Here is a 25,186-nt window from a genome sequence, read left to right as displayed (position 1 = left end):
CATAGGTAGAACACTCTATGACATAAATCACAGCAAGATCCTTTTTGACCCACCTCCTAGAGAAATGGAAATTAAAACAACAAAAAAACGGGACCTAATGAAACTTAAAATCTTTTGCACAGCAAAGGAAACCATCAACAAGACGAAAAGACAACCCTCAGAATGGGAGAAAATATTTGCAAACAAAGCAACTGACAAAGGATTAATCTCCAAAATTTACAAGCAGCTCATGCAGCTCAGTATCAAAAAAACAAACAACCCAATCCAAAAATGGGCAGAAGACCTAAGTAGACACTTCTCCAAAGAAGATATACAGATTGCCAACAAACACATGAAAGGATGCTCAGTATCACTAATCATTAGAGAAATGCAAATCAAAACTACAACGAGGTATCACCTCACACCAGGCAGAATGGCCATCATCAAAAAATCTACAGACAATAAATGCTGGAGAGGGTGTGGAGAAAAGTGAACTCTCTTGCACTGTTGGTGGGAATGTAAATTGATATAGCCACTAAGGAGAACAGTATGGAGGTTCCTTACAAAAGTAAAAACAGAACTACCATACGACCCAGCAATCCCACTACTGGGCATGTACCCTGAGAAAACCATAATTCAAAAGGAGTCACGTACCACAATGTTCATTGCAGCTCTATTTACGAAAGCCAGGACATGAAATCAAGCTAAGAGTCCGTCGACAGATGAATGGATAAAGAAGATGTGGCATATATATACAATGGAATATTACTCAGCCATAAAAAGAAACTATATTGAGTTATTTGTAATGAGGTGGATGGACCTAGAGTCTGTCATACAGAGTGAAGTAACTCAAAAAGAGAAAACCAAATACCGTATGCTAACACATATATATGGAATCTACAAAAAAACCAAAATGCTTCTAAAGAACCTAGGGACAGGACAGGAATAAAGATGCAGATGCAGAGAATGGACCTGAGGACATGGGGAGGGGAAAGGGTAAGCTGGGACAAAGTGAGAGAGTGGCATGGACATATATACACTACGAAATATAAAACACATAGCTAGTGGGAAGCAGCCACATAGCACAGGGAGATCAGCTCGGTGCTTTGTGACCACCTAGAGAGGTAGGATAGGGAGGATGGGAGAGAGATGCAAGAGGGAAGAGATATAGGGATATATGTATAGCTGATTCACTTTGTTATAAAGCAGAAACTAACAAACCATTCTAAGTCAATTATACTCCAATAAAGATGTTTAAAAAAAAAAGATATTAATAGAAATGCAAAAATATTCATCACCCAAGGAGGAAAAGTTCACAATGTCCTGGCAGGCATTAAAAAATAATCAGGTAAGCAAAGAACGAGGCAAATAGAACCTATAATAATGAGTAAAAATAAATAAATAAAAAGGCATCCAAAAATGAGACAGAAAATATAAAATAGTAAACAAGGATATTGAAAGTTACTATAGTATAACAATATTCTATATAGTGAAAAAAATTGAAAAAAGATAAAACAGCATGTTTTGGGGGGGGACAAGGGGAAGATGGCGGAAGAGTAAGATGCGGAGATCACCTTCCTCCCCACAGATACACCAGAAACACATCTACACGTGTAACAACTCCTACAGAACACCTACTGAACACTGGCAGAAGACCTCAGACCTCCTAAAAGGCAAGAAGCTCCCCACGTACCTGGGTAGGGCAAAACAAAAAGAATAAACAGAGACAAAAGGATAGGGATGGGACCTGCACCAGTGGCAGGGAGCTGTAAAGGAGGAAAGGTTTCCACACACTACGAAGCCCCTTCACGGGCGGAGACTACGGGTGGCAGAGGGGGAAAGCTTCAGAGCCGCGGAGGAGAGCACAGCAACAGGGGTGCGGAGGGCAAAGCATAGACATTCCCTCACAGAGGATCAGTGCTGACCAGCACTCACCAGCCCCAGAGGCTTATCTGCTCAACCGCCGGTGCGGGCAGGGCTGGGAGCTGAGGCTTGGGCTTCGGTCAGAGCGCAGGGAGAGGACTGGGGTTGGTGGCGTGAACACAGCCTGCAGCGGGTTAGTGCAGCACGGCTAGCCGGGACGGAGTCCGGGGAAAAGTCTGGACCTGCTTAAGAGGCAAGAGACTTTTTCTTCCCTCTGTTTCCTGGTGCACGAGGAGAGGGGATTAAGAGCGCTGCTTAAAGTAGCTCCAGAAACGGGTGCGAGCCGCGGCTAGAAGCACGGATCCCAGAGATGGGCATGAGATGCTAAGGCTGCTGCTGCCGCGACCAAGAAGCCTGTGTGCGAGCACAGGTCACTATCCACGCCCCCCTTCCGGGGAGCCTGTGCAGCCTCCCACTGCCAGGGTCCTGGGATGCAGGGACAACTTCCCCGGGAGAATGCACAGCGCGCCTCAGGCTGAGGCCTGCCTCACACTCCGTGCCCCTCCCCCCACCCCTTCTGGGCCTGAGTGAGCCAGAGTCCCTGAAACAGCTGCTCCTTTAACCCCATCCTGTCTGAGCGAAGAACAGACAGGCGACCTACATGCAGAGACAGGGTGAAATCCAAAGCTGAGCCCCTGGGAGCTGTGAGAACAAAGAAGAGAAAGGGAAATCTCTTCCAGCAGCCTCAGAAGCAGCGGATTAAAGCTCCACAATCAACTTGATGTACCCTGCATCTGTGGAATACATGAAGAGACAACAAATCATCCCAAATTGAGGAGGTGGAGTTTGAGAGCAAGATTTATGATTTTTTTCCTCTTTTCCTCTTTTTGTGAGTGTGTATGTGTATGCTTCTGTGTGACATTTTGTCTGTATAGCTTTGCTTCCACCATTTGTCTTAGGGTTCTATCTGTCCGTTTTTTTTGTTTGTTTGTTTTTTCTTGATAATTATTTTTTATTTTAATAAGTTTATTATATTTTATCTTACTTTATTTTACTTTATCTTCTTTCTTTTCCTTCCTTCCTCCCTCCCTCCTTTCTTTCTCTCTTCTTCCTTCCTTCCTTCCTTCCCTCTCTCTCTCTCTCTTCTCTCTCTCTCTTTCTTTCTACTAATTCTTTCTTTCTACTTTTTCTCCGTTTTATTCTGAGCCGTGTGGACGAAAGGCTGCTGGTGTTGCAGCCAGGAGTCAGTGCTGTGCCTCTGAAGTGGGAGAGTCAACTTCAGGACACTGGTCCACAAGAGACCTCCCAGCTCCACATAATATCAAACGGCAAAAATCTCCCAGAGATCTGCATCTCAACACCAGCACCCAACTTCACTCAACGACCAGCAAGCTACAGTGCTGGACACCCTATGCCAAACAACTAACAAGACAGGATCACAACCCCACCCATTAGCAGAAAGGCTGCCTAAAATAATAATCAGTCCACAGACACCCCAAAACACACCACCAGACGTGGACCTGCCCACCAGAAAGACAAGATCCAGCCTCATCCACCAGAACACAGGCACTAGTCCCCTCCAACAGGAAGCCTACAGAACCTACTGAACCAACCTGAGACACTGGGGACAGACACCAAAAACAACGGGAACTACGAACCTGCAGCCTGCAAAAAGGAGACCCCAAACACAGTAAGATAAGCAAAATGAGAAGACAGAAAAACACACAGCAGATGAAGGAGCAAGATAAAAACCCACCAGACCAAACAAATGAAGACGAAATAAGCAGTTTACCTGAAAAAGAATTCACAATAATGATAGTAAAGATGATCCAAAATCTTGGAAACAGAACAGACAAAATGCAAGAAACATTTAACAAGGACCTAGAATAACTAAAGATGAAACAAACAACGATGAACAACACAATAAATGAAATTAAAAATACTCTAGAAGGGATCAATAGCAGAATAACTGAGGCAGAAGAACGGATAAGTGACCTGGAAGATAAAATAGTGGAAATAAGTACTGCAGAACAGAAAAAAGAATGAAAAGCACTGACAGACAGACTCAGAGACCTCTGGGACAACATTAAACGCAACAACATTCGAATAATAGGGGTTCCAGAAGAAGAAGATTGAAAATGAAAGGGACTGAGAAAATACTTGAAGAGATTATAGTTGAAAACTTTCCAAAGAAATAGTTAATCAAGTCCAGGAAGCACAGAGACTCCAATACAGGATAAATCCAAGGGGAAACACTCCAAGACACATATTAATCAAACTGTCAAAAATTAAATACAAAGAAAACATATCAAAAGCAGCAAGGGAAAAACAACAAAAAACATACAAGGGAATCCCTGTAAGGTTAACAGCTGATCTTTCAGCAGAAACTCTGCAAGCCAGAAGGGACTGGCAGGACATATTTAAAGTGATGAAGGAGAAAAACCTGCAACCAAGATTACTCTACCCAGCAAGGATCTCATTCAGATTTGATGGAGAAATTAAACCTTTATAGACAAGCAAAAGCTGAGAGAGTTCAGCACCACCAAACCAGGTTTACAACAAATACTAAAGGAACTTCTCTAGGCAAGAAACACAAGAGAAGGAAGAGACCTACAATAATGAACCCAAAACAATTAAGAAACTGGGAATAGGAACATACACATCGATAATTACCTTAAGTGTATATGGACTAAATGCTCACACCAAAAGACACAGAATGGCTGAATGGATACAAAAACGAGACCCATATATATGGTATCTACAAGAGACTCACTTCAGACCTAGAGACACATACAGACTAAAAGTAAGGGGATGGAAAAAGATATTCCATGCAAATGGAAACCAAAAGAAAGCTGGAGTAGCAATTCTCATATCAGATAAAATAGACTTTAAAATAAAGACTATTACAAGAGACAAAGAAGGACACTACAAAAAAAAAAAAAAAAAAAAAGGACACTACATAATGATCAAGGGATCGATCCAAGAAGAAGATATAACACTTGTAAATATTTATGCACCCACCATAGGAGCACCTCAATACATAAGGCAAATACTAACAGCCATAAAAGGGGAAATCGACAGTACCACATTCACAGTAGGAGACTTTAACACGCCACTTTCACCAATGGACAGATCATCCAAAATGAAAATAAATAAGGAAACACAAGCTTTAAATGATACATTAAACAAGATGGACTTAATTGATATTTATAGGACACTCCATCCAAAAACAACAGAATACACATTTTTCTCAAGTGTTCATGGAACATTCTCCAGGATAGATTATATCTTGAGTCACAAATCAAGCCTTGGTAAATTTAAGAAAATTGAAATTGTATCAACTATCTTTTCTGACCACAACACTATGAGACCAGATAGCAATTACAGGAAAAGATCTGTAAAAAATACAAACACATGGAGGCTAAACAATACACTACTTAATAACGAAGTGATCACTGAAGAAATCAAAGAGGAAATCAAAAAATACCTAGAATCAAATGACAATGGAGACATGACGACCCAAAACCTATGGGATGCTGCAAAAGCAGTTCTAAGAGGGAAGTTTATAGCAATACAAGCCCACCTTAAGAAACATGAAACATCTCAAATAAACAACCTAACCTTGCACCTAAAGCAATTAGAGAAAGAAGAACAAAAAAACCCCAAAGTTAGCAGAAGGAAAGAAATCATAAAGATGAGAGCAGAAATAAATGAAATAGAAACAAAGAAAACAATAGCAAAGATCAATAAAACTAAAAGCTGGTTCTTTGAGAAGATAAGCAAAATAGATAAAACGTTAGCCAGATTCATCAAGAAAAAAAGGGAGAAGACTCAAATCAATAGAATTAGAAATGAAAAAGAAGTAACAACTGACACTGCAGAAATACAAAAGATCATGAGAGATTACTACAAGCAACTCTATGCCAATAAAATGGACAACCTGGAAGAAATGGACAAATTCTTAGAAATGCACAACCTGCCAAGACTGAATCAGGAAGAAATAGAAAATATGAACAGACCAATCACAAGCACTGAAATTGAAACTGTGATTAAAAATCTTCCAACAAACAAAAGCCCAGGACCAGATGGCTTCACAGGCGAATTCTATCAAACATTTAGAGAAGAGCTAACACCTATCCTTCTCAAACTCTTCGAAAATATAGCAAAGGGAGGAACACTCCCAAATTCATTCTATGAGGCCACCATCACCCTGATACCAAAACCAGACAAGGATGTCACAAAGAAAGAAAACTACAGGCCAATATCACTGATGAACATAGATGCAAAAATCCTCAACAAAATACTAGCAAACAGAATCCAACAGCACATTAAAATGATCATACACAATGATCAAGTGGGATTTTTTTCCAGGAATGCAAGGATTCTTCAATATATGCAAATCAATGAATATGATAAACCATATTAAGAAATAGAAGGAGAAAAACCATATCATCATCTAAACAGATGCAGAGAATGCTTTCGACAAAATTCAACACCGATTTATGATAAAAACCCTGCAGAAAGTAGGCATAGAGGGAACTTTCCTCAACATAATAAAGGCCATATATGACAAACCCACAGCCTACATCGTCCTCAATGGTGAAAAACTGAAAGCATTTCCACTAAGATAAGGAACAAGACAAGGTTGCCCACTCTCACCACTCTTATTCAACATGGCTTTGGAAGTTTCAGCCACAGAAATCAGAGAGGAAAAGGAAATAAAAGGAATCCAAATCGGAAAAGAAGAAGTAAAGCTGTCACTGTTTGCAGGTCACGTGACACTATACATAGAGAATCCTGAAGATGCTACCAGAAAACTACTAGAGCTAATCAGTGAATTTGGTAAAGTAGCAGGATACAAAATTAATGCACAGAAATCTCTGGCATTCCTATACACTAATGATGAAAAATCTGAAAGTGAAATCAAGAAAACTCTCCCATTTACCACTGCAACAAAAAGAATAAAATATCTAGGAATAAACCTTCCTAAGAAGACAAAAGACCTGTATGCAGAAAATTATAAGACACTGATGAAAGAAATTAAAGATGATACAAATAGATGGAGAGATATACCATGTTCTTAGATTGGAAGAATGAACATTGTGAAAATGACTCTACTACCCAAAGCAATCTACAGATTCAATGCAACCCCTATCAAACTACCACTGGCATTTTTCACTGAACTAGAACAAAAAATTTCACAATTTGTATGGAAACACAAAAGACCCCGAATAGCCAAAGCAATCCTGAGAATGAAAAATGGAGCTGGAGGAATCAGGCTCCCTGACTTCAGACTATACTACAAAGCTACAGTTATCAAGACAGTACAGTAGTGGCACAAAAACAGAAAGACAGATCAATGGAACAGGATAGAAAGCCCAGAGATAAACTCACGCACATATGGTCACCTTATCTTTGATAAAGGAGGCAGGAATGTACAGTGGAGAAAGGACAGCCTCTTCAGTAAGTGGTGCTGGGAAAACTGGACAGGTATATGTAAAAGTATGAGATTAGATCACTCCCTAACACCATACACAAAAATAAGCTCAAAATGGATTAAAGACCTAAATGTAAGGCCAGAAACTATCAAACTCTTAGAGGAAAACATAGGCAGAACAGTCTATGACATAAATCACAGCAAGATCCTTTTTGACCCACCTCCTAGAGAAATGGAAATAAAAACAAAAATAATGAAACTTCAAAGCTTTTGCACAGCAAAGGAAACCATCAACAAGACCAAAAGACAACCCTCAGAATGGGAGAAAATATTTGCAAATGAAGCAACTAACAAAGGATTAATTTCCAAAATTTACAAGCAGCTCATGCAGCTCAATAACAAAAAAACAAACAACCCAATCCAAAAATGGGCAGAAGACCTAAATAGACATTTCTCCAAAGAAGATATACAGACTGCCAACAAACACATGAAAGAATGCTCAACATTATTAATCATTAGAGAAATGCAAATCAAAAGTACAATGAGATATCATCTCACACCAGTCAGAATGGCCATCATCAAAAAATCTAGAAACAATAAATGCTGGAGAGGGTGTGGAGAAAAGGGAACACTCTTGCACTGCTGGTGGGAATGTAAATTGGTACAGCCACTATGGAGAACAGTATGGAGGTTCCTTAAAAAACTACAAATAGAACTGCCATATGACCCAGCAATCCCACTACTGGGCATATACCCTGAGAAAACCGTAATTCAAAAAGAGTCACGTACCAAAATGTTCACTGCAGCTGTATTTACAATAGCCCGGAGATGGAAACAACTTAAGTGCCCATCATTGGATGAATGGATAAAGAAGATGTGGCACATATATACAATGGAATATTACTCAGCCATAAAAAAAAACGAAATTGAGCTATTTGTAGTGAGGTGGATAGACCTAGAGTCTGTCATACAGAGTGAAGTAAATTAGAAAGAGAAAGACAAATACTGTATGCTAACACATACACATGGAATTTAAGAAAAAAAAAATGTCATGAAGAACCTAGGAGTAAGACAGGAATAAAGACACAGACCTACTAGAGCACAGACTTGAGGATATGGGGAGGGGGAAGGGTGAGCTGTGACAAAGCGAGAGAGAGGCATGGACATATATACACTACCAAACGTAAGGTAGATAGCTAGTGGGAAGCAGCCACATAGCACAGGGAGATCAGTTCGGTGCTTTGTGACTACCTGGAGGGGTGGGATAGGGAGGCTGGGAGGGAGGGAGACGCAAGAGGGAAGAGATATGGGAACATATGTATATGTATAACCGATTCACTTTGTTATAAAGCAGAAACTAACACACCATTGTAAAGCAATTATACACCAATAAAGATGTTAAAAAAAAAAGATGTAAAAAAACAAACAAAAAAACCCAGCATGTTTGGAAGAAATATGGAAAATATTAAAAGACCCAAACCAAACTTTCAGCGATAAAAAAATCTAAATCTAAGATGAAATATACTGGGTAGGATTAATAGCATATTTGACATTGCAGAAAAAAAGATGAATAAACTTAAAGCCATTTAAGAGAAGCTGTCCAAAATGAAACACAGAGAATAAACACCAAAAAACAATAATAAATAAGAGTATCACTAGGCTCTGAGACAACTTAAAGTCTCCTGATATAAGTTTAACCGAAGTCCTCAGAGTACTAGGAGAAGGGGGACTATTTGACATAAAAAATGGCTGAAATTTTTCCAAATCTGATGAAAACTATGAGAAGCCCAATAAATTCAAGCATAAGAAACATGAGAATAATTATGTAAAGTCACATCATAATTAAACTGCCAAAAGTCAGTGATGAAATTAAAAAACAGCCAAACATCCCATCAGAGCCGTATGCAAAGCAGCAGGAAAATACTGACCTATAACGAAGGGAAAAGTCAATTAACTGAAACACATCAGGGAGTAACACAAATGAAAGTAACAGTCACAAAAACATTTAAACAGTTTTTAAACTGTATTCTGTATGCTCAAAAAGCTGGAGGAAAGTTAAGTAGACACATGGAAAACAAACACACAAAAACGAACTTCTAGCAAAGAAAACTATAATATCTGAGATGAAAAAATGCACTGAATAGGATTAAGGACAGATTAGATAATAAGAAGCAAAGATTAATGAATATGAAGATAGAGCATTAGAAAAGACCTGAAGTGAAATGCACAAAAAATGAACATAGCATTAGTGAATCACGATACATATTCATGACTGAAGGGAAATTTACAGCACTAAATGTCTGTATTAGAAAAAGGTCTGAAATCAATGACCTCACCTTTCCTCCTGTAAAAAACTAGAAAAAGAATAGCAAATGAAGCCCAAAGTAAGTAGAAGAAATGAAATAAAGGTAAGAGTCTAAATTTACTTACAGAAATGAAATAGAAAAAATTTAAACTTTTAAAGAGTATGGTAAGAAACAGTTATTTTAAAATTTCATTTTAAAACTAGAATGTGAGCAAGAGAAGAAAGAAAGGAACAGAGACAAACTACAAAACAGCCAGAAAACAATTAACAAAATGGCAGTAAGTACACACCTATCAATAATAAAATTAAATAGATGAATTCTCCAATTAAAAGACAGAGTGGCTGAATGGATAAAAAAACAACTTGCAGCTATATGCTGCCTACAGGAGACTCACTTCAGGTATAAGGACACACAGACTGAAAGTGAAGGGATGGAAAAAGATATGCCATGCAAGTGGAAACCAAAAGAGAGTTGTGGTAGCTACACTTATGTAAAACAAAATAGACTTTAAAACTAAGACTGTAAGGACCTCCTTGGTGGTGCAGTGGTTAAGAATCCGTCTGCCAGTGCAGCGGACACGGGTTTGAGCCCTGGTCTGGGAAGATCCCACATGCCGCGGAGCAACTAAGCCCATGCGCCACAACTACTGAGTCTGTGCTCTAGAGCTGATGAGCCACAACTACTGCAGCCCGGGCACCTAGAGACTGTGCTCTGCAACAAGAGAAGCCACCACAATGAGAAGCCCGCGCGCCACAAGTAAGAGCAGCCCCCACTTGCAGCAACTAGAGAAAGCCCACGTGCAGCAACGAAGACGCAATGCAGCCAAAAATAAATAAATAAATTTATTAAAATAAATAAATAAAAAAAAATAAAACTAAGGCTGTAACAAGAGACAAAGGCATTACATAATGATAAAGGGGTGAGTCCAACAGGAGGATATAATATTTGTAAATATATTATAAATATATTAGGTGCACCCAACACAGGAGCACCTAAATGTATAAAGCAAATATTAACAGTCCTAAAATTCCATTTAAAAAGAAAGCTACTCACTCAGCGCATACAGTTTTTCCTGCTGATGTATGTGCAGATACTAGAACAGACTGATTATTATCAACACACTGAATGGCTTCTCTTTGAAAAGCATCAAGAATGAACGGGTATTCCTATAAAAAAAATTAGTATCTGTATGAAGACACCTAGACACATTATAGTACACTTAAAACCAAGAGACACTACCCCTAGAAGCATTCTGGGAGCATTTCTTTATGAGTCTATTTTGGAAATATGCCACCCACTAGAGAAAATTAGGAAGAATGAAAAAAAAAAACTTTAACCAGACAGCATAGAAGTTATTTCCACTATCTGATCTTTCAATTATTATGTTTACATATATGTTAATTACAACACAATAATCATTACCATTTGTCAAGAACATGCTTTATGGTGGGCACTGTGCAACACATTTTCCATCTACTAACCTTCACAGCAACCCCTAACGTATATATAATTTCCTTTCACAGATGGGAACTCTGAGGCTCTGAAAAGGCAAGGCCTCAATCAAGATCCCTCAGCAAAGGCAGAATAATATATCTATTAGACTTGAAGAGTTCATGTTTACCCCACCATACTGCCTTTTTTACTTAAGAAAATGACTTGGAAAATTTATATTACTCTTTTACCATCTATCAGGGTTTCAAAATCCATTTAATATCAGCATAAGAGTTTAAGTTTCATTAGAAGTTTGTTCAACTCCCAAAACTATACACAAAACTGATTGTACACATGCATTTTTTTCCTAGAGAAAGATCAGTACTTTTCATTAGATTCATTAAAAACGTTGAGAATTATTTTCATTTTTAAAAATCTTATCACATGATACTTGGTTTTCAGCATGGTTGTTTATTGATTTGGTTCTCACCATATTTGACTTCAGGTGGCAGCTTCTTAATTTGTACATATATATGTGTGTGTGTGTGTGTGTGTGTGTGTGTATATATATATACACACACACACACTGGGAAGTATAAGGATCTCATTTAAAAGTTTATCTTGAAGATTTTTAGGAAAACAGACTCACAAAACTGTACAAACCGTACTGCCCAAAGTACAAACCTTTGCAGCTTTTCCAACGCGAGGTTTAAGTGGTAGATAATCTTCATCTGCAGGAAGTGCAACCTGATGTTAAAAAAAAAAAATCAATTTACTATTCGAGAATTGATGCATTCAGCACTCCCTAATCAATGATGGTTTGAAAAATAAAGGTGGTGAACTAAAGTGTTTCTGACAGTCTTAGACACTGTAAAATTAAATAACCACCTTTGAGAAAAATGCAAAAGCTACAACATTCAAAAAACTTCTATTAGTGTTTATCTGATAGTAATCTAATTAAAAGCACTTAAGTCTATCTCCCAGAAGAAACTGTGTTTATTAAGGTCTAGGACCTATCTCAGCTATCTTTGTATTTTCTATATCTAATGTACTTCCTGACATTAATGAATGCTCAAAAAAGCAGAATGGACATAAAAAGGGATGCCACTATATGAAAGAAAACTATGTGGAATAAAATGGTATTATTTCCTGGAACAGGAAACTAATTTTCCTCCAGTGAAGATTAATATCTGGAGAGAAGTTCACAATATATGTAAATTCCCAATATGTAAGCCAATTAGTGTATAAATAATCAATCAACAAGGGCAAAGTACTGTACACACAGAAGTTAGAAATAATTTCTAAGAGCAAAATTTCAACAAACAAGTATGAGATAAGATTAGCTGTCTTAGAATATTGAGAGATTGTTGGTAAATTTGCAATTCAATTACAATCAAGATGATGTGTGTAGTGTTTCAAAAGGAATAACTAGAACCTGACTGTAATTAAGTGAAACGATAAATTATGAAACTCAATGAACAATACCCAGTATAATAACTGTGTTAGAAGCAATGTGGAACTCTAAATGGAATCTATAAAGGGGTAGAATTTGGTAGTTTATCCAGCACACATTATGAAAGAATTAATTTATGAGTTGTTTTTATTAGTGAATGAACCCTTCCAGGGACAGGAATAGTTTTCATCTGTCTTCCCCTTAAGACTACACATTCCCCTTTATTATGACACCAAGAAACTTCTAAGTAGTTTCTGACTCCTAGGTAGTCTGACAATAAGAGGACTACTTATCCATTAATTTAAGGGAATGTCCTTCTTTTGTTATACCATACCATGACTATGATGAAAGTGATTCTATCCAAAGAGCACAACCTCTGGCGCACTGACAAAATCAAATTTCGGAATCCGAAAATCTGAAGACTAGACCCTAAATCATGGTGTGATCCTCATCAAGGTATGATCAACCTGCGGGGCCATACCTGGTTACTTGGTTCACCTCCCTCACATCTCTCCTGATACTTGCTATGACATGAACAAAAAACATTAACACAAAGCAATTAAGACTTTAACATTTCTGCGATTTAATAGCAGCAACAATAACAAATTGTGTTTTCACATGTATGAGAATCAGAGTTTTGTTTTTATTCTCTGAAAACAGTCTGGGTAACACTAACTTATAACAGACAGGTAGAAGAGAAGCCTACAGAGACTAAGGAGTCAGAAAAATAGAAAAACAACAGAATAATCAAGAGTCAAATAGACTTAGCAATTAGTTATTCGTGATTTTTGCCAGAGCAGTTTGAAAGACATGGAGAAAGAAGAAATCTAACTATAGTAGATTAAAAGATGACTGGAAGGTTAGGAAGTTTAGCAGGGATTTTCTTTTTATTTATTTTTTTTAAATATGGAACACTTCACGAATTTGCTTGTCATCCTTGCGCAGAGGCCATGCTAATCTTCTCTGTATCGTTCCAATTTTAGTATATGTGCTGCCGAAGCGAGCACTTAGCAGGGATTTTCTAAGCAGAGCACTCAATAACAACTCTGAAAAGAAAGGGACCATAACTTTTTTTGTTTATCTCTTTACATTCAGTGAATAATAAAATATACCTGGCACCCAAAAGATATGTACTGAATGAATGACTACAATGGGGAAGAAGAAACACAACACAGTGGCTAAAAAGCAACACAGAACAAAAGAGAAGCTTTTGAATATTCATATGCTGATAAGAAAAGGAAAATAGAGAAAAGGAGACACCAGAAACAGTCAAGGGAAAATGGAATGATCCAAGTCTTTGTGGAGGCAGGATAGGATACAACCAAGAACACTGGCAGAGCAACTCTCCTCAGCCTAAACAATGCAGTGCCTTGTCCTTTGAGTGGATGTGACTCCAACTTGATATCTTCAAACCTCTAGATAAAGTAAAAGGTAAGGTTACCTGCTAAGAAAGTGAGAGGAGATAACAGAATGGAGGGCTTGAGGATAATCATGAAGGAGGACAGAAAGAACTTCTGACCTCTTGAGAGCAAAATTTGTGTGTGTTTGAGGTTTTTCTCCCATCTTTTTAAGACCACAGCATCAAATAGGCTCTAATGTAAGTGTTTAATGAATGATCTAATGGATATTATACCTGCCAAACTAAGTGATATTCTAAAGGAACATAAGGAAATTTCAAGTACAAAAACAGGTGTTTAAAAAAATAACGTTCCAGATCTACATCAAAAGCAATTTTTGTTAATTTGGAATTACTCTGCTTATTTGATAAAGTCTTTAATAAGATTCCTCAATTAACTGTAGCAATAACATATAAGGTTACATGGTAAAAGCAGAAGGGCTTAATAGAAAGAACTAGTGTTACAGTTTCCTTATGTCCCATATGTTTACAAATGCTCACTGATCAACGGTTACTACAAGCTATCAGTGACCACCATCTTGTGGCAGACAATGAAACTGCAATATATCAGTCATCAGAGCAAAACACAAAAAAGCACGGGACCTGCAAAATGTCACTGTTACTTGACTTTAGGAGCATGGGAATAAACATGTACTAAATTCCTACTCTGTAAAACAAAACAAAAAAACAAACAAAAAAACAAACAAAAAAACCCTACTCTGTGCTGGGTATCTCACCTAATTTTCTTACATAATCTTCACAACCACCCCATGATGTAAATCCCATTATTCTAAACTTACAAATTAGAAAACCTATGTCAAAGAGGTTAAGAAATTTATCCAAGACTGTAGTCAGGAAAAGCGCTGTGTCAGTGTCTAAGCTCAGGTTTGAATACAAACCCCCAGCTCCTTCCACTAGACTATGTACACTGACTGCACAGAAACTACATATTGTTTCCAAAGCCCTTAAGGCTAAACTGCTTGTCAATCATCAGATTAGATAGTCCAAAGCAATATCCCACTTATAACACCAACTTACCATACACTGTTTGTGCTTACCTCATGTGTACACCCTTCAACAGTTTCAACTGATTGTACCTTGACCCTGGGCATCAAGTCTGACAAACTTAAAAAAAAAATTGTTAAAATTACATTAAAATAAATTACTGAGAATTACATATGCTGGGAATTCAAAATGGTGAGTTAGCATCTTTTATTACAAATACAAAACAGACAGACTCCAAGTGGATTATTCAAAGAATTATGTCAGCTTAGTTCCAGTAACTATTTTGGATAAAAAGTACCTCTACAAAAGCATTATCACTGCTTCAAAACACAAAGCTGCTTATAAAAACCATTACGGGGCTTCCCTGGTGGCGCAGTGGTTGAGAGTCCACCTGCCGATGCAGGGGACACAGGTTCGTGTCCCGGTCCGGGAAGATCCCACATGCCGCAGAGAGGCTAGGCCCGTGAGCCAGTGTGTCCAGAGCCTGTGCTCCGCAACGGGAGAGGCCCGCATATCGCAAAAAAAACCCCAGAAAAACCATTACGTAATAGGAAGTATAAAATAAACTAGCTTAATACAGATGTTGCTATAATTTATAGAAGTGTTCCCTCTTCTCATCAAAATCCTAAGTTATACTCATCTAGGTTCTCTGTTTAGACTCTGAAACGACATGATTGTGGATAAATTGAAGAAAAATAGATGTATTTCTGCACTAGATCCATTATTATTGATTGTACTTCTGATTTTTTACTTTAAATCAATAACCATACTTCGGATAAAACCCAAGAGTTACTACAATAAGCAACAATGATTTTAAATTATCAGTATTATTTTGTAACCTATTCCACTAGTTTGGACAAACAGTGCATCTTAAGTATTTCAGTGATACATCTACCACCATTTACAGTACCTACCTTTGCTAGCTACAACAGCTAACCGGTTAAAAAACAACAACAACAAAACCACAGGAGTAAATTCTTCATTGTAGTGCCAAGCTAGAATATGGCAAATGAGAAAAGCAAAGTCATGATCATCGCTACGAGAGGAAACAGGTCAACCTAAGAAACTGTAATCAATTTCTAGAAAGTTCCAACTTTTGAAATCAAAGAAACACCCAGCTATTTCAGCCACACATATCCATGGGTCTCCCTCATTGATAGTAGTCTTGAGATTCATAGCCACTCTACTGCTACACGCAGCAGTGAAAATCTAATTCCTCCTAATGCTCGTTCTCAAGTATTCCCTTCCATTGTGTCAGTTTTATTCTTTCCTTTTATCCCACTCTTCCAGTGATCCTCTTCTAAGACATTAACAAATAAATGAAATGGCATTTCTTCTTTTTAAAAAAATCAGGCTTCAAGATTCTTTCTTAAAATTGGATTCAAAAGTATTACAAGCCTTTCTTTTCTATATTGTTTTCCATTTCCCCAAACTTACATAATTGTCCTACAGTTATATATTTATATGAATATATAAAGAATATTTATTTTCATTTCTCTAATACAACAAATATTTTCATAAAGTAACAACATATAAGCAATTTTCAAAACTTCAGGCAACCACCCAACTTAAGAGTTACTAACATTTATAACAATGGAAATACTACCTTAAGTCTTCAGTTATTGACTCTTCTACCCTGGGCTTCTTTCCAAAAATGGGTTCATCTGTGCACTCGAAGTCTGCATCTCTCTTGTTTTTTCCAATATTAGTTGACTCAGATTGTAATTTACCATCAAAACATTTTCTGAAATGTGAACGGTTTAGAATGAATTCTGCAATAGCACTTCTTACTTTAAGGGTGACTCCATAAAATATTATCCCATGTATAATATACACTATTAACAAAAAGTCATGTAAGTAGATGTTACAAATCAAAAGTGGCTAAAGCCCAGAATACTCTTATTTTAACTAATGAAACTGAATACTACTCCTCTTTCATTTATTTTCAAAATTCTGTTCTAAAAATATTTTGCAACTCACATTAACACAACTATTACTAATATAATATTCTTAAAAACTGTAAAATACCATTAGACATTTACATGAACACTTCCAATAAACATTTAATGCTTTTCTAAACGGCATAATATTACTATTTGGGAGAAATTTTTTTTATGTGGTTGGATTCACTGGTCAAAAGTAGTGACAATAAACAGTGCTTTGTGGATTGGACAACCATAGGGGAAATCAATCTGACCCCTATGCCAATTATACACAAAAATCAATATGGATATTAGATCTAATTGTGAAAGGCAAAAACAACAAAGCCTCTAGAAGATAAAATGAGAAAATTATCTTTAGGTATTACTAAACAGGACATAAAATTGTTAACCAAAAAGTAAGTTTGCTAAATTGGACTGCATTGAAACTAAGAGTTTCTGTAAATCAAAAGGTACCATTAAGAGAGTACAGAAAAAAAAAAAAAAAAGAGAGTACAGAGAAAAGACAAAGTGGGAGAAAACACAAATATAACTGACAAAAGGTGTATGTATCTAAAATAATGGAAGTGACGGCTACAAATTAAAAAAAAAAAGATAACCCAATAAAAAAATGAGCAAAAGACTAGAACAGGCACTTTACAAAAGAGGATATCCAAATGACCAATAAGTATACGAAAAGAAGCTCAAGAACCATTAATTACCAGGAAAATGGAAATTAAACTATATTAGATCAGTGGCTCCAAAATCATTGATCTCAGAAATGAGAGATTTTGATTTTCCAGTCTAAAAGTTACTGAGGATTCCAATGAATTTTGTTTCTGTAGTCTTATCTATTGATGTTTACCACATTAAATATTAAAACTGAAAAAAATTAGTATTTTCCCAAAAAAATGTTAATGAGAAGAATGGCATTGTTTTATATTTTTGCAAGTCTCTTTAATGTCTGGCTTAATAGAAGGCAGCTGGACTCTCATCTATCTCTACATTGAACTTGTGATACAGTTTTTGGCTGAACTATGTGAAGAAAAATTCAGTCTCCTATAGTTGAAAAAGAGCAGGCTTTTCAGGTAATTGGGAATATTCTTCTGATCCCACACCAAACCTCAATCATACTTCGAAAGTTACTGCCAGAGCTACAGTTAAGAATTTTACAAACGGACTTCCCTGGTGGCGCGGTGGTTGGGAATCCGCCTGCCGATGCAGGGGACACGGGTTTGTGCCCCGGTCCAGGAGGATCCCGCATGCCGCGGAGCGGCTGTGTCCGTGAGCCGTGGCCGCTGAGCCTGCGTGTCCGGAGCCTGTGCTCCGCAACGGGAGAGGCCGCGGCAGTGAGAGGCCCGCGTACCGCAGAAAAAAAAAAAAAAAAAAGAATTTTACAATGTTGAGCAAAAGCCAGAAACAAAAGAACATATTCTGTATGAATCCATTTACATTATATTTACAAACAGAAAAAAAACTAACACATGTGGTTATCGCGTTAGTCACTTTACTGTGGGAAAAAGAGGGATTTCTGCAATATTCTATTTTTTGTCCTGAACAGGGCTTACACTGGTGTGTTCACTATGAAAATTTGTCCCATGACTTTCGCACTTTTTTTTTGTATGTTTTATTTCAAGAGAAAAATTTTTTAAAAAAAGAGTCAACAAATAGTAGTACTGATCTATATGCTTGAATAGCATTTCCATAATGAAGTTTATTCTTTGATGCTTGGCAAAACCTGAAATATGTAATTCCTCTCACGCCCCGTTTAGTGGAATAGGTATTCACAGTTGTTCCATATTACTTACATGAATCTCCTTTGGACAAGCGATCAATATCCTTGGCCCTCAGTAAAAGACATGAATGGTAATTACGATCCCTCTAGTTCTAACATTTTATTATTCTTTCTGAATTAGTAAGCATCAACCAAAGCATTGTAATTAAACCTACTAGGAGTTGGTACAACTATAAAACAAAGAAACAGGGCTTCCTTGGTGGCGCAGTGGTTGAGAGTCTGCCTGCCGATGCATGGGACACGGGTTCGTGCCCCGGTCCAGGAAGATCCCATATGCTGCGGAGCAGCTGGGCCCGTGAGTGGGAGAGGCCACAGCAGCTATACCTTTGAGAAGCTTAAAACCTAAATTCATTGTAGAATACTTTCCTTCAGAAGAGCTCCATTATTCTTTAATACTATATTCAACTCTCTATTCAACTGTATTCTTATCTAAACAATTGAATGATTCTAATCAAGTCTGGACATCAGCAGCTGTCCAAGATATATACATGCAAGTACCTATATAACTTTGAATTTCTAGTAACCATGTTAAAATAGTTTAAAAAAGAAACCAATTTTAATATATTTCATTTAACCCAAAATATACAAAATATTATAATTTCAGTATATAAAGATAAAAATGATGTATTTGACATTTTTTATAACAAGTTTTCAAAATACAGTGTATATTTTACATTCACAGGACATGTCAATTCTGATTAACTACATTTAAGGGCTCAACAGCTACAGGTAGGTAGTAGCTATTACAGGAGTCCCCCCTTATCTATGTTTTCCCTTTCCAAGGTGTCAGTTACCCAAGGTCAACTGAGGTCCAAAAATATTAAACAGAAAATTCCAGAAGTAAATAATTCATAAGTTTTAAACTGGATGCCTTTTTGAGTAGCATGATGAAATCTTGCACATTCCTGCTCCATCCCGCCTGGGACATGAATCATCCCTTTGCCAACAGTATCCAGCCTGTTAAGTCACTTAGTGGCTGTCTAAGTTTTCAGATCACTGTTGTACTATGGCAGTGCTTGTGTTTAAGTAACTCTTATTTTACTTAATAATGGCCCCGAAGCACAAGAGTAGTGATGCTGGCAATGCCAAAGAAAAGCCGTCAAGTGCTTACTTAAATGAAAAGGTGGGGCTTCCCTAGTGGCGCAGTGGTTGAGAGTCTACCTGCCAATGCAGGGGACGTGGGTTCGAGCCCTGGTCTGGGGGGGATCCCACATGCCGCGGAGCAGCTAGGCCCGTGAGCCACAACTACTGAGCCTGAGCATCTGGAGCCTGTGCTCCGCAACGGGAGAGGCCATGACAGTGAGGGGCCCGCGCACTGTGATGAAGAGTGGCCCCCGCTCTCGCAACTGGAGAAAGCCCTTGCACAGAAACGAGGACCCAACACAGCCAAAAATAAATAAATTAATTTTTTAAAAAAATGAAAAGGTGAAAGTTCTCAACTTCTATATTGATATAATTACTTCATTTTATTTTCAGTAATTGTTAATCTCTTACTGTGCCTAATTTATAAATTATGCTTTCGTAGGTATGTATGTATAGGGAAAATCATACTACATATAGGGTTTGGTACTATCCAAGGTTTCGGGCAACCACTGGGGCTCTTGGAACCTATCCCCCTCACATAAGGGTGGGGGACTACTATAGATTGCACAGTTCAGCTCTAGATATAAGGACAGTTTACAGTAAATACTTGAAGATAAAAAAGCTAGTAAAATGACAGCATAAGAAAGCAAATTCAGGATGTGGAAAAGTATACAGGACAAATGAGCTGGTTTCTCCTTTCATCCACCCCTCCAAAAGAAATCAATAGCGTAAGGAAAAAAGGGACTGTTGTAAAATGAAAGACTTCAGGGATATAACAACCAAAACAGTATAAGGGCTTTGTCTGGAACCTGATTCAAATAAACCAACTACAAAAAAATACCTTTGAGACAACTGGGGAATCTTACTGTGGATTGACTATTCAATGATATCAAGGAATTATCGTACATTTTGTTAGGTGTAACAATGGCATGACAGTTACGTTGGAAAAGAAAGTCACTATCAACAAGAGATGCATACTGAAATATTTAGGGAGAAATAACATGATTAGTAGCATTTGATTTACAAAAAAAGGGTGTGGGAATAAATTGACCATGACTTGATAATACTGAAGCTGAGTTATGCGTACATGGAGTTTTTCATATTATTCTCTCTCTCCAGACAATTCTCATAAAGTTTTTTAAAAAAGCACCCACTTGGTCTAGAGTATTAAATATCAATACAAAAGACAAGATCCTCTAAAGTTCCAGGATTTGCCCTTCTGTGTTATACAAATCAGATGGAAATCATGCTATACATATTGACTACGATACAAATAATTATGATAGTATGATAGTTACAATAATGCAAATTGGATTTTTCCCTAAAAATACCTAGACGTCTAGGCCTAGTTAGAAGTGTTGGTAGTAAACAACGTTCCGTAAGTTAATCATGGTCTATATTTTCTTATGTATTTCCTTTCTCTAATGTTCACATATTTCCTAGTAAAATTAAAATATAAATTGTTTTTATATCCTACAAATTTTCACTTTGGAAGGTTGCAGAAACAGCTTACCCCTGATACACTGCAAAGTGAATTTTCCCTGAGTAATTCTGAAACAAAGTATTTACCGCAGTAGGAAATTATACATGTATCATCTTCATAACATCATAGTTGCCCATTCAAACTACAGAAATTATTAATTATTCCTGTTTGGAAAAAATTAAAAGAACCTGTCCTCCTTTCTCATTTTCCCTGAAAAGTTCTCCAAGACTACTACACCCTCTAACTCAATGAGAGAGGAAGACTATTTTTCTCCTTTGTTTCACTCTTATGTGACATTTCAAACTCCTGATTGTTCTAATATCCATCTAATCTCTATGTGTGGGAAAACTATACTTTCCCACAGGAATCTCCACTTCAAGCAGGACCAATTGAAATAGCATCCAAATATATACCTACAGTTCTGGTATTTCTCCAAACCCAGATTAAAATTGCCCAACGGATACTTCAATATGGATATACAATCATCACTTCACTTTGTCTCAAGCCAAATTAATTTCGAAATCAAAATCTCTTATAAATTTCCCTATTTTTCTTCTTCCTGATATCCAAGTTCAAAACGTCTCTTTTGACCCCTCTTCCATTGTCCTCCTTAAATAAGGCCTGTCAATTTTTTCCTTCACAACATTTTATCTTTCCTTTTCCTTCCTTCCGTCACCTCCTGAGTTGAGGTTTTTATAATCTCATAATTAGATAACTGAAATACTTTTTAATTTACTTTTTACTATCAGTGTCTTTCCTCTTTCAATACATTGACTACTGATACCAAATTAATTTTTCTAAACCATCACTCTACCTATCCAGTCACCAAGTTAGGTAAAAAACACATGTTCACCTGGGTTTTTTAAATGAAATCAAAATTCATATGCTTGCTATTCAAGGCCCTTCATAATCTAAAACCAATTTATATTCTCAGGCTTATCTCTTGTAGTCCCTAAGCAAACACTCCGCCTAGCCCAATTTGTGCTACAAAACAAAACAAATCAAAAAAATTCTCAGCGGTCAATAAGGAATCATCTCAACACAGAATAGCTTCTTGCATGTAAGGCTCTCTAGACATCACAAATAGCTCTCTTTCCTGAACTTTTATAGCACTTAACTGTATATACTGCTTATTCTATTTCAAGCTCCTACTAACTCTTTAAAATATGTATCTGTACCACCTCCTTACCTCAAATAAAAGTTCCTTGACAGCAAAATCATGACTAATTTAATTCAAGCATTCATTGGGTATCCTCCCCCAACGTCAAGAGTAAATTTTATTCATTACTAATGAATCATCTTACTTTAAGTTTCAGGGGCCAGTAATTTTTTTAAGTTTTCTTAATAAAATCAAAGAAAGCCAGCATTTGAGAATCTATTATGTGCTAAGCACTGTTAGGCGCTTACACATACTATCTCGTTTACTCCTTACAAACACCCTAGTGGTTGGTGCTATCACCTCATTATGGGCAAGAAAACTGCAGCTTGGAGATTGAATCTCTTTCCCGTCTCCTGCTGCTATCTGCCCTTTCCCCTCCCCATCAATCCAAGTCACATTTTCTAAGCTTCTTAACCCTTTACTCAACTGGTGATTCGTTTCCTGTATTGTGCCCAGTATTGTGCTGGAGCTGGGGGTACAGAAACTAAGAGACACCTGACCTACCCTCACGACCCCAGGGCGCAGGCAGGGGTAATAGTCAGGCCTTACGCAAGCGTCAGGGAATTGCAGCGGCAGAAGTCCACGCTGCCTGCGGCCACTGGAGAACGCCAAGACCCAGCTTCCCCCAAACCAACGTTCTTCCCCCCCCTCAACATTTTTCTCAACCCCCTTCACTTCCCAACGCCACTAACGTACACCCTACTTCTCGTGGTCTTCAGAGGAGAGTGGGATTTTCTTCCCTCAACACTAAGGAGAGAGAAAGAAAAAAAGACATTTCGGACATCTTCCTTACCCGGCCTTTTCTGCAGACCCTGGCGGCCCCTTCCATTTCCCCTTCTCCTTGTCTTTTTTGGCTCCGGGCGCAGTGGTCGAGTCGTCCTCAAACACGCTGAAGAGCTCATCCCCAAACGCGTCCGCCATCTTTCGGAGCTGTGAGACCGAATCTCCCTCCTACCCAAGATGCTCCGCGACCGCACCGACCGTGACGCCAAGCGAAGCCGCAACAGGGGCCCGTGGGAGACAAAATTAGTCGAGTCACGCAGCCCCGGAGACTTTTTCCCTGCCTCCTTTTTCTCCTCCGACCTTTCTTTCCCTCTCCTAAACACCGGCGGATAGGCAGCTCCTTGGCTAAAGAGGGAGCGAGGCGAGGGTTCCCAGCACGCTGCAGACGCCTAGGTGGGCGGGGAGGAGGCGGGACCTTGGTGAGTCGGACCAATTGCGAAGCAGCGGTTGTAGCAGGGCCTAGAAGCCCGGATGGAGGACGCAAGGTGGCGGCGTGGGACTCCGGGGAATGTGAAGAGCTTCTGGAGGCGGTGCGGAAGTGGTTCCGGGACCTGGACCGGGAGGAATCTTCTGCCGCAGCTGCAACATGGGAGGCAAGAACAAGAAACACAAGGCGCCGGGGGCCGCGGCGGTCCGGGCCGCTGTATCAGCTTCCAGAGCCAAATCCGCCGAGGTCGGAGCTGCCGGGGAGGCCCAAAACAAGAAGCCTGTGGTCAGGCCGCCCCCCTCCGCCGCTACTACCACCAGGGATCCCCGTGTCAAGCAAGGTACGAGCGGTCGGGCCCCGGCCTCCTCCTGAACCGCTACTGCCAGTCCCGAGGGAGAAGCCTTCGCACCTGGGCGGACCCTCGGTCTTAACATTTCTCTCTTTCACACCCGGAGTTGCTGGCTCCCCATCGGGTAGCCTTGTTTTAGATCAGCGTAAGCTGCTTGGGCCTCCAGAGTTCCGACGGTAGCGTCCCCCAGACCTCCACTTCATCTCCTGAGAACAAAAGAAATTTGCATTAGCTCCCGTTTCAGTGGGGATCCATCCTGAGCCGTCATCTAAACCAGCGAGGCGAATGCAGGGAGTAGTGTGTGGAATTATTAACGTCCTAGAGCCAGACCCATTTTCTACTTGCTTCTCAAACCATTTTCAGCCACGATGTAGCGTTTCCACGTGTTATGGAAAAAATCAGTACTTAAGAATTTCAGCACTTACACACCGAATATGGGTAACCTATTGTAAAAATTATCAGCGATCTTTACCGCAGCAGTGCATTTTTGCTTACTGTGTAGTTTGGTTTGATAACTCAATTTGGAGATTGCCGGTTCTGGCTGCAGATCAGCAGGCCACTATTACAGCTGATTTGGACAGTTATACGCTGTTTTCTTCTGCTTAGCTTGTTTGCTTGTAGTTCTTACTGAAACGTAAGTCTAGCAAATATTTGTTGAAAACCTACTGTGTATTTGGCATGAAGTTAGGGATGGGATGAGCAAAATAGACAAATCATTTCTCCTGCAGCTTGCCAATCTAATGGCGCACACAGCCATGAAGTAGTCACACAAACGTTGCTCTATGATTGATAAGTGCCACAAAGAAAAGCTAAGGAAGAGAATTTAACAGCGTAATCTGATTTTTACTGGGGAAAAGGAGGAGTAATGGACAGTCTCTTTGAGAAAGTGACAGTATCGGGAGGATGAATAGGTGTTAACGCTGTACAGAATGGGGGAAATGGTATTCCTGGCTGAGGTAAGGAACACTATTGTGCAAATATCTTGAGTCAGGAAAGAGCATGGGCCTTTAAGATACTCAGAATGTAAGCACTGCCTAAGGAGGAAAAGAGATGAAACTGAAGAAGTAGGCAGGTAACAAACCTTCACTTAGAAGGTGAATAATAATTCTTTGCCCTACAATATACTATAACCCTTTAACTACAAAGTTATTATGCCTGCAATTACAAATACATAGAATATCTCCTTAAATATTCTGTGGCACTTTTACTCTGTGAATCAGCCTCTTTCTAACTCTGTCTTTTCTTGATATTCCTCTGAATTCTTTGAACTTTCTAATAGTCATTTGTTCTATTCTTTGGCTTCCCATTCTCCCAACCC

The 25,186-nt window shown here is 38.5% G+C and overlaps 2 protein-coding genes and 1 non-coding gene across 7 annotated transcripts in view; 1 reads left to right on the top strand and 2 right to left on the bottom strand.

Annotated features, from left to right (window-relative positions):
• MTREX (Mtr4 exosome RNA helicase) overlaps positions 1-23,447 on the bottom strand; it is a 139,230-nt gene extending 115,783 nt beyond the window's left edge. The window contains exons 1-5 of one of the 3 annotated variants that reach the window (XM_022597483.3): positions 23,103-23,447; positions 16,477-16,614; positions 14,924-14,990; positions 11,701-11,763; positions 10,639-10,751 (exon numbers count right to left, since the gene is read on the bottom strand). In XM_022597483.3, the coding sequence (XP_022453191.1) occupies positions 10,639-10,751; positions 11,701-11,763; positions 14,924-14,990; positions 16,477-16,614; positions 23,103-23,230 (509 nt within the window). In that variant the 5' untranslated portion in view covers positions 23,231-23,447. Of the gene's footprint in view, positions 1-10,638; positions 10,752-11,700; positions 11,764-14,923; positions 14,991-15,784; positions 15,828-16,476; positions 16,615-23,102 lie in introns of those variants that run through there. The other 2 variants (XM_089908854.1, XM_089908855.1) reach the window with 2 other exon arrangements.
• LOC115801655 (U6 spliceosomal RNA) lies at positions 13,370-13,476 on the bottom strand. The gene has a single exon (XR_004021970.1). It is a non-coding gene; the product is annotated as a U6 spliceosomal RNA (small nuclear RNA).
• A 36-nt stretch (positions 23,448-23,483) lies between the features above and the next one.
• The window catches only part of DHX29 (DExH-box helicase 29), a 48,525-nt gene continuing 46,822 nt past the window's right edge, over positions 23,484-25,186 (top strand). Inside the window, exon 1 of one of the 3 annotated variants that reach the window (XM_022597452.3) lies at positions 23,484-23,859. In XM_022597452.3, the coding sequence (XP_022453160.1) occupies positions 23,679-23,859 (181 nt within the window). In that variant the 5' untranslated portion in view covers positions 23,484-23,678. The remainder of the gene's footprint in view (positions 23,860-25,186) is intronic. The other 2 variants (XM_089908853.1, XM_089908852.1) reach the window with 2 other exon arrangements.

The sequence above is a fragment of the Delphinapterus leucas genome, chromosome 3, assembly GCF_059928025.1.
Source record: "Delphinapterus leucas isolate spDelLeu-1000000601 "Yukka" chromosome 3, BTC_Dleu_Yukka2, whole genome shotgun sequence".
Classification (NCBI taxonomy): domain Eukaryota; kingdom Metazoa; phylum Chordata; class Mammalia; order Artiodactyla; family Monodontidae; genus Delphinapterus; species Delphinapterus leucas.
The sequence above is the reverse complement of the archived record's forward strand: the minus strand, read 5'-3'. Positions and strand labels throughout refer to the sequence as shown.